General features: G+C 42.0%; 1 protein-coding gene across 1 annotated transcript; it reads right to left on the bottom strand.

Annotated features, from left to right (window-relative positions):
- Positions 1-1803: 1803 nt before the first annotated feature.
- On the bottom strand, positions 1804-6586 carry tyr (tyrosinase). Its single transcript, XM_075474437.1, has 5 exons — positions 5759-6586; positions 5052-5268; positions 2811-2958; positions 2325-2506; positions 1804-2232 (listed from the first exon to the last, which is right to left on the bottom strand). Exons 1-5 carry the CDS (start codon positions 6584-6586, stop codon positions 1985-1987), a joined length of 1623 nt encoding a protein of 540 aa, XP_075330552.1. The 3' UTR covers positions 1804-1984.
- Positions 6587-10102: the final 3516 nt, after the last annotated feature.

The following is a 10102-nucleotide window of genomic DNA, read 5'->3' as shown; positions in this document are numbered from 1 at the left end:
TTTAAAAAGTTACTCTCAGTTCATTTCATTATCCTTGGCAACAGAGACACTCGCAGAAAAAGGGGTACAAGACTTCAGCTCCCCACAGATTGGTCGATGCTGGGTCTTTTATGTCCCACTCACGACAGAAAACCCTTTTAGACAGCCTAAAGGGAAGTTTGTTTGATTTGAAGACTCACTTTTTAAACAGAATAGAAACTAAAATACAGTGGACACACATGGTTCAGTGTCCTTATTTATTTACCAAAGATCAGCCATTTATTAAGAAAACCTGCACCATGGGTTGAGTTGGTATTAGTTGTTTTTTATATTTTTCGATTCATAATTTAAGTATTATTACAGAGTAAAGAATGTCATATCAAACCTCAGCAGGCTTTGGCAATTTGCCCACAAAGTGTTTAATATTTTTTTTACATCTATTCACCCACATATCAAAATGGCCAATGAGAAATTAATTATAAGAATAAGTCGACTCTTCTCTGAAAAAAATGTTCACAATTTTGTTTTTGCAAAAAAAAAAAAAAAATATTATCACACATTGTTACTATAATTAGACATTTATGAAATACATGTAAATGGTAAATTGGATGTTATTACCTTCTTTTCTAAGACCAAGGCCAATGATGAAATAAAATATTTGCTATTTATTGTATCTGGATTAAATGTATTATTTCTTCTACATCCCAAAAGCTCGATATGTGAGTGTTGTTTTGTTTTGTCAAATAGACTATTTGCTAATATTAATGAGACATGCTTTTGTCACCTAAAGTCTAATCTCTGACCATGTGAAACAGTGAAAGAGAGAAACTGGTTACAAAGCATAAAGGATGTTTGTCGAGCAAAAACAGTGGTGGCGTTGCATTGAGGTGTATGTGCCTGTTCATTCAACAACTGCTACGTCACTGTATCGACCAAAAGGATAAATCCTGCTCATCTGCACTACAGTCAGGTTGTTGCAGCCATACGTGTGGAACGCAACCATTTTAAATCAACATTCAACATGAAGAAAATCGGAATCAAATCTGATTTTAATGCAACACGTACAATCTCATGATTCACAATTGTCATCGTTTCTGTAGTTTCTTTGCCATGTGAGACATCACAGACATTATATCGCACTGTGATCCTTTAGCACCGTTGGTAACACACCGGAATGTGTTTGACATTTAGTCTGTATTTTCTGCAAACGGGGTAGAGTTTTGCAAGTTTACAAGGCGATATATAACCTGTTGAGAGGCTTATTTCTGACAGAATTAGTTTATTCATTTGAATACTATATATATATTATTTCAGATATATGAAATAATATATTATTATTTCATATAATTATCTGAAATAGAACCTCTGAACCTATTTCAGAGGTTCAGGGGAATCTGAAATAATAAGGAATCTGGATTGAAGTTAGATCTAGAAAAACAATTCGGGTGGTACTTTTTCCAGCTAGAGGTCATTTCTGAAAGTTTATTCAGTGCGAGGAAGTAAATGAGATATCTGTAACAGCCTTCAACAGCGATCTTTTCTCAGCGTTGTGATTAATCTACGTTTATTTGAAGTTCAAGCACTACCCTCATCGATGACTTTGAGTACTAATGCATGGTATGCACCCTGTAAACTGAGCTGCTCATAAAGAAAGTGTAATAAAACAATAATTGCATAAAGTGTGGCTCCAAAAGAAAAAGGGGCGAGATCACATTTTTGCTGATCCAGACTCAGGCCCTGTCATGGACTGCCGAGTAAATCACAAGCGGTGAACTGTAAATAGTTAAATAGTCAGTAAATATTCTCCAGTGCGAGTACTTTAATTTGACAGCAACTGAAATTCACTGTTTATTTTTAACCTTTCTCCAATCACATTTTATTTGTTTAGTGGCGTGAGTGTTGGATGGTAATTATGGAGTCTTCGGTTCAGATTCAGATGGAAATAGTGGTCATCCTGAGTAGTTTATATAGTCATGTTCAGCTATATGGATGAGATCTGTGTGTGTTAAAGAGTGGTCTGATACGATGATGAGCCTTCCTCTGAGCTGCTGTGCAGAAGTGGCTGTCTCTCTCCGTAGCTCGGCGCCCTCTTCCTCCTCTGGTTACGCCTCCACTTCCGTCTTGCAAGAACAAGCACCACAGCAAAAATTGAGGTTATCAAAACTCCAATGACCCCGGCCCCCAGGAGCCACTGCCAGATCTGTTGGGCCTGCTGGAGGTAAGGCGTCAGGAACTCCTGCACAAACCTCTGGCCTATGGGGAGACAGATGGGATAGGATGGTGCCATGTAAGAAGAGAAGTAAGAAAAGCTAATTTAGTGGCTACATTTGCTGCAGTGCACTGACCAGGGTCCAGTAGGTAGGCATACTCGTATCCCAGAGCCTTGTTGGACAGGAAATGGTCTCCATTTCTATAGAGAGGCATGAAGGGCACCATGTAGTAGCCGTCATTGTGGCCAATGGGAGCATTGGCACGAGGGTAGCTGGTTCGGGGAGGCTGGTGAGTCCTAAGCCAGCGCTCAAAGATGCTAGAGAAGACATGGTTAAAAAAAGACAATTGGACATCATCAGATGAAATAATTCTCCTTCCATTTTCCGTCACCCTGTTGCTTGTTTTTAGCTTAAGTTTTGAGCTTTTTGTGTGTGTTCCAATCATCATTTCTGCTAAATACTCACTCCTGCATTTCTTGTGTCATATTGAGAGTGGTAGACGATCTTATTATTTATTGCAGTAAATAAAACAATAAGACATTCTGAGCATTCTGCAACAATAACCTGTGCCATTTGCCCTTGTGTTATTAATAATCGGGTGTGAATGTGTGCACGTGTTACCTGTCAATGAAAGCATGGTGCAGCAGGAATATGGGGTCGTTGGCTGAACCCTGGACTGAAGACATCGAGCCGTTCATGAAGACATGCAGAGCGTTGTGCATGGTGCTCATCCCTGGCACCGCCATGCCCGTCTGTGGACTGGCAAAACCTGCAGGAAACCGGACAACCAGGTACGCGACAAGAAGAAAAGGAAAAATGATTATGACAGAAGTGTTGGCAAAGAGATGGGAAAATTACAAGTGAAGAAAGGTGAGCTTAGCTGAGCACATCAAGAAGGACTTGAGACATATTTGTGAACCGGATCAAGATGAAATAGAGGATAAGTGTACAGCCACTTCTTACTTTTAATGAATATCAAAGGTGTGCAGAGTTAAAAAGCGTCTTCCTCCCACAGAAGACACTACTCCTAAACTATCTGAAACAACTCCATTGTAGTCTGTTTTTTTTTATCTTCATTTCTCGGGCGTCATCATGTAAAGGCCTCAGTATGCTTCTCTATCGCTATCCGTCAATCCGTCTCCGTGGTCACGGAGAGGCTGTTAAACCTTTCGAAGTTCTCCGTCGGAATGTCGGATACACAAGGCAATTCACCTCCCGATCAGTAGGCGTCGCTACGTTAAACAACCCAATCTGGCAACGTCTATCGTGAAAGTCGTTGATTAATTGTTTACCTTCTGGCTCCGTTTTACCCCTCACAGTGAACGATGGCGACCGAGAGAGAAAGACTGTTGTTGGAGTTTGAGCTTATTGATATTGAAATGCAAATAATGTTGACCAAATGTTGACCGGCACACAGGAAACTCTTTCAAAAATGGCGGTGTTGTTATTCTGAGAGGAAGGAGCTAAACTGGAAATGTGATTCTGGACATAATGATATTAGCCGACCAATCACAACCCTTGCGGTCTCTGTGAGTCTCCATCGCCTCGACGGATAGATGGGAATTTTGGCCGACGCACGCAAGCGACGGAGAGCGTCTCCTGGAGGGTCTCCGTCGACGGAGAGAGCTCTCCGTCGCTCTCCGTAGACGACCATAAATCAGCCTTAACACATCTGCATAATGCCTATTAAGCAGGTACTTTTTAGTTCTTTTGCTGTCTTCCATTTTGACCATTTGGCTGATGAATCAAAGGATTTTGCATCTTTCAGAAGAGGGGCCTTAGGGACTTTATACACCAAGCTGACAATCGGACGTCAAGCATATCCAGAAAGCTGGTCTCTCTTGAGCCGTTTTCACACACGAACTGGGAAACTGAAATGTTTTACAGTTTTCACGCAGGGCTTGAATAAGGGCAACTGGACTTCTTCTTGGATCTTGAAGACACTTCACCTCTCATCCACTCACCAGAACTGAAGAAGCCTTTTGGATGAGAGGTGAAACGTCTTCAAGATCCAAGAATTCCAGTTGCCCTTATTAAAGCTCTTATGATTACATTGACCTGGATGACTGAGAGTCTTCATCAACAGTTTGACAGTTTTGTGATGCAGTGGCATGAGAGCGTTCAAAATCATTGCTCCAGACTTCTTGCGAGAATTCCCCCCCAGCCCCCTTGTACTAATTTGTTTGTCAAGATGGCGGTGATGGGTTAGGGTTAGGGTGTCTGGGCTCTCCCTTAGGGATAGGGTGAGAAGCTCGGTCATCCGGGAGGGGCTCAGAACCACTGCTCCTCCGCATCGAGAGGAGTACACGTTGGAGAGACTATGTCTCTCGGCTGGCCTGGGAACGCCTCGGGGTCCCCCCAGAAGAGCTGGAGGAAGTGGCTGGGGATGGATGGATGGATTTTTATTTTTTTTAATGGATATTGTGAGCATCTGTTTGTGGGTGCAGATACTGCATTCGTTCTGTTTTTTGAGTATTTATAGCCTTATTCGACTGTTTGTCCACATTTTAGGAATGAAATGGGCCATTTCTCATTCACAACAGTGCAATAATATTTATAAGGAACAGTTCAACACCTGAAACACTCCCCATCCTGTCGTATGTCTATAAATTCCCATCCAGCCTTATTCTCATTTCCCACTTTCCTGCCTCTGAAAACCTGAGAGCTGCTGCCAATCCTTAAAAAGCTGTCCCCACACCACAGTTTTTTCTTTACTTCTCATCATCATCATCATCCATAGCCACATTCATTAAAATATTGTGTGTATCTCTTGATGGAGTGGTCCTTGACCTTTTTAGAGGCAGGATTCAGATTCAGTGCTTAAGCTTGACAGAGCAGTAAGAGAAATGTCAGTGTATCTACCCTCTAAGACGTTTCTGAAGCTCATGTTGGCGAATCGGTCCATGGGGCCCGTCTCGTACTCAGGGAGGCCGACGGTGAAATCCACATCAGCTGTCGTAGGAAGCCGTGTCACGCGGTTCGGATCATGGTTGCCGGGGTTACGCAACAGTGGACCCTCTGAGGTAGCATTACACAATGCCTCTCGGTTGTTGTACTCCTCTGGCTGGGTGCAGATCACCTAATAAAGACACAAAACCGCACACGTTTCTGGATGCACTGTGGATAACGAACTTCCATAAACCTGTCAAGTGTGATGACAAGTTAAAAAACTAAACTAGTTGTCTTCTTTTTACTTCATGTAGGCCATGAACAGGTGGATGTTTGGGAGAAGTTAGAACAGATGAAATTATTTCTAACCCTGAAGAGATTTCCTATGGATTTATCTCAGACTGTTACAATCTACAAATCTCCTGAAGTAAAACAATTTTTCTAATTTTCTGGGTCAAACGAAGACAAACCCTTAAGAAATTGTGTAATTTCAACCAAAACTGATTTTTGTGAATTAAAAGCAGAAACCAAAAGATATTCAGAATGAAATAAAAACAAGCAAGCCTTTGTTTTCCAGGAAAAATGATTTTCAGTCTTATGAATGGATAAGAAAGATTTGCTTTCACGGCAGACATGCATGCTTTCACTCGAAAGAGTCAGAGTGGGACCATCTCTCTTACCTTCCATGAGGAGAAGACGGAAGCAGGGCCGATAAGGTTGGGATTGAGGGAGTTGCGTCCACCCATCAGAGCATCGGTGCACACCTCACAGGACTGGGCATCCCTCCAGTCCCAGTACGGGATGGTGAAATTAAAATCTCCAGTTAGCTTTCTTATTTCGTTCTCCCAGTGAAGCAGGAAGACTCTGTGCCAAGGCAGAAATGCGGAAGATTCATGAGCGAAGTCGATGTCTCTCCATACATTCCCCGGACCTCCCAAGAAGGTGTCTCTGGACACATAGTAGTGTATCCAGACAAACAAGTCGTAGGCGTTGATGTCAGAGAACATGGGGTTCTCACCGTTCTCCCCCATCTCTGCTCTCGTTGCTGTGGAGATGACGTAGTCACGGCTGATGGTGTTTTTAGCCAGGTTGAGATAAGATATAAACTTCTGTTGCTCAACAGTTGACATGCCCAGGATGTTCCTGCGCACTGATTCTCTGTACTCAGCACAGTTTGCACCCCAGTAACCGAACCTGCATTCGCCACAGTTAAACCCTCTATAGTTTCCAGCACAACGGCACGTCCGGTTGAAGAAAGCCAAAGGCCAGCGCTCCCTGTCGTCAATCCCATTGTGTGGGTACTGTGGCCCGTTGGGCTCATCTGAGACCAACACCTCTGTGCAGAATCCGCGGCCTGACAGAGCCCCGCAGGGTGAGCCATCTCCTTCCCACACTGGACAGCACTCTTTGGTTCGCAGCCCTTCTGAGTTGGCACACGGTCGAGGAAATTGGCATAAACAAGTCCAAATGAGCTGCATCAGAACAAGAGACACATACAGTCTCCTCATGGTGGAGAGTCAGAGCCACTCCTGTCACGATGGAAACTCCTGGAGCAAAGATGAGAACCCGCTTCCCTCACAAACTTTGCAGCTTGCAAAGTTAGGTGTAGAAAAAGGAGCGATGATTAATAACTAAACTAAAATAAGAAAATGAACAATCTTGAGTTACCAAAGTCCAACTTTAAAGGATTTTGAAAATTACAACTCCACTAAGTTACCATCTACCCATCTACCCAGCTACCAAGCCTCCATCCACCCCCTTTCTCATACATCCAGCCAACAGAGTTCCGTTCTCTCCCCACTCATTGAGCTGTTTTGGGGGCTGTCCTGATCTCACGCACTCAGTAAATGGCACACACCCATGCATTAATATGAGCATCACATGCTCTGGTTAATACTCTTGATTCCCATTTCACTTTGTCTCGAGACCAGCTGACCTGTGCTCCATTATGCCACAGGCAAAAGTGTGTGTGTTTATGGTTTTTTTTTTTTGTGCACCATGCCCCCCTCCTTCAACCCCCAACCCCTTCAGCTAAAGTCTGGCCAGGAATGCACGCATGATCAAGTGGGAATCTGTTGCTGAAAAAGAAAAGTAAGAAGTAATGAGGAGAGGATAAGGACGTGGAAAACTAACATTAAACACTGTATTAATCAAAAGTGGGGCTTGTGGCCCTTTTTTGTAATTCTTTTGTAACTTTCATGTAACTTTGAGTTGACGACATTTAAAAAGACCTCACAATTTAAGGACATTTGAAACGCACTTTCCATTTCTTGCAGTTTCCATAATCTGCATCTGTCCTAAATCACCTGTTTCATGAATCGGCATAGGCCTGCTAACCTACTGTGACCACTTTTGGTATCTCTAATGTCAGCTCAGCATTCACTTTTGACTCAGTTCATTTCTGTAAGTAAATAACACAGTTCCTACACTCCTGTTCACAGCAAATGAAAGATGGTTTTTAAAACGATCAATTCTCACACCACTGAGGCGGGCACCTCACAGCATTCATATTTCAGCATTTAACAGTAAAACTTTGTGACATCATCACTGCCTGTGAACACCAAGACTCTAAAAAACATCTGCAAAGGGGTAACAACTGTCAAAACGCAGCCATAAGGAACATTGTTGTTGTTTAAAACTTTATCAATACATAAATGACCCTTACACCTAACGGCCATAACATTACGACCACATGCCTTGTTAAGTTGGTCCTTCCCATGCCACCAAAAGAACTCTGACCAGTCAAAGGTGTGGACAAAGAACATATGAAGGTATCCTCTCCTAAGCACTTTCCGCAGGCCCCACAGCTGTTACTCACATTACCCGTCAGTGGTTTTAATGTACCGTAGTGGCTGATTGGTCTACGTTTGCTGCTGAAATTGACAGAATCTGGACCACTTTTACAATTGTCTGACAATTAACAGTCAGACAGTCTCTGGTGAATTATTAGTTTTCATAAAGGATTGTGTTCCCTGCCACACCAAGTACTTTAAACAACAAAGCACAGACATTTAATTTCAGTGACGTAAAAGTCTGCTGGATGGTGTCAGAACTCTAGCGTTTTCTTTCCTTCTTTTTGAATTACCCCTGTAAAAACTGAATCGTATGGAAAATGAATGAAGAAAACAGGTGCAGGTCCGACTGTTTGCTTTGCAGAGCACTTTGCAAGAACGATTGAGAATAAAAACAGCTGCTCGAACAAAGATGAGCACAAAACAAACTATTAATGTTAGGGGTTAGCAGTATAAACTCAGACTTTTTTTTTCTTCTGGAAGAGAAAACGTGCATTAAAGCACTGAGAAGAGACGAACACATGAAATCATAGACAGTGTTGGCAAGGAAATATGTGTCGACAGCTCTGTTAACATTGAAATATATCAGCTGCACTATCAGTTTTGACAGATTATTGAGGATTTTTCTTAAATAAGAGTAGCTATACTGTTCTACTATTATCAATATAATTGCGATCATTACTCATAACCGCTGCTCTTTTTTTGATGTTTTGTATGTTAGCTCTATTATTCTTGATTTTTCTATGATTTATATAGAGGAGTAAAAACTGCTACGTAATAACACCCTGTGAGTTTAGAAGTGATGAATAAAACCAAAAGCATTCAGATTGTTCGTAAACCTCACATCATGAAATTCAGTAGAATGAAATGCAACAGGGGCCTGACTAAGTCACAAAACACTCTAAGAAGTAACATTAAATCATAGATAAGAGCGGGTCTTAGTATCCCCATCATATGCGGCACATGGTACGTGAGTACGTGGAAACCTCGAGGGAGATTTTCCACCTCATGCCTCTTCTTCTTGAGTCCCACAGACCGGCATATTCAGGGCAGAAAGTCATCTGCGCAGGCTTCACGATCACAAGCTGGTCACATGCTGCCATAGCCAGGCACGGGGCGCAGCTTATCTCTCTGCAGGAACGCAGTGGAGCGCACAGGAATGACCGTCACAGGATAAACCCACCCTAAGGGTTCCTCTGAGAGAGGAGAGTCAGATGGACTGTGTGTGTGTGTGTGTCTGAGGGAGAGATCTTTCTTTGATCTTGGGAGGAATTTCACCCCACGTAAGCCTCTGACTAAATGTACAGCAATTCAGGCCTATGGCTCCTGAATGTTTTAACCATGTGACATCAGGGGAGGTTCATGATTGAGAGCGTCTTACAGCTAAAGTTTATGACTCAATCAGACACTAGGGGGCAATGTGAGCCCTTTATTCCGTGGAACAGATGAGTCAGCTCCTCGTTAGAGGTAATGAGACAAGGAAGGAGGAAGATCATTTATCTGAGCAGATGGAAGTATTTTATATTTTATTACTGTTATTTTACTTGTGTCATTTCAGGAACATATTAAAGTCCAACCTGTTCACCTGCACAGATGAAGGATCAAAGTGAGTGATTATTACGACATTATGGGCTAGAGACACGATCTGCACGATCTGCAAAACAGTCTCTGTTTTAAGCTGAAAAAGTATGAACATCTCCAAGAAAATTTGGATGTTGTTTTTTAGTACACTCATTAAAAATAAACCTCTGCCAAAATGTTTCTTTAAACTATCGGATACTAATTGAGGTGAGCTACTTCAGGGTCATAGGACAAGTGGTGGAAGGAGATAAGTGTTGATATAACTTTGGTTTCTTGTGTGCGTGTGTGTGTACTGAGGGGAATTGAATTGTTCTCATCTATTCAAGGACTGCATAGTTACTTGAATATTACCATTCAATGTAACTTTATTTCCATTCGTCTCGCCAACGTTTCACACAGGAATACTTTTTATTCCTCTATGCATTTGAAGCTTAAATGACTAGTTATTTTTGAGACACAATGTATAACGAATAAGGAGCTTTTAAAACACGGCTCAAAGTTAAACATTAAGCCTGCCGTTTCTAAACATTGCAACTTGCTCGTCTCATTTCAACTGCATTCATAAAAGCTCCAATAAATGAAATGTTTTTTCCCTCCCCTTTTTATGGCCGTAGTTCCATTTCAGTAACCCTAATGATGGCATATAGAACT

Source organism: Odontesthes bonariensis, chromosome 9 (assembly GCF_027942865.1).
Source record: "Odontesthes bonariensis isolate fOdoBon6 chromosome 9, fOdoBon6.hap1, whole genome shotgun sequence".
Lineage (NCBI taxonomy): Eukaryota > Metazoa > Chordata > Actinopteri > Atheriniformes > Atherinopsidae > Odontesthes > Odontesthes bonariensis.
This window is presented reverse-complemented; position numbering and strand designations above follow the sequence as displayed.

Coding starts and splice junctions, on each gene's coding strand:
- tyr (XM_075474437.1), bottom strand. CDS start 6,586: ATGAGGAGACTGTATGTGTCTCTTGTTCTGATGCAGCTCATTTGGACT. Junction 2,507..2,810: donor CACCATGCTTTCATTGACAG/GTAACACGTGCA, acceptor TGTCTTCTCTAG/CATCTTTGAGCGCTGGCTTA. Junction 2,233..2,324: donor TGCCTACCTACTGGACCCTG/GTCAGTGCACTG, acceptor GTCTCCCCATAG/GCCAGAGGTTTGTGCAGGAG.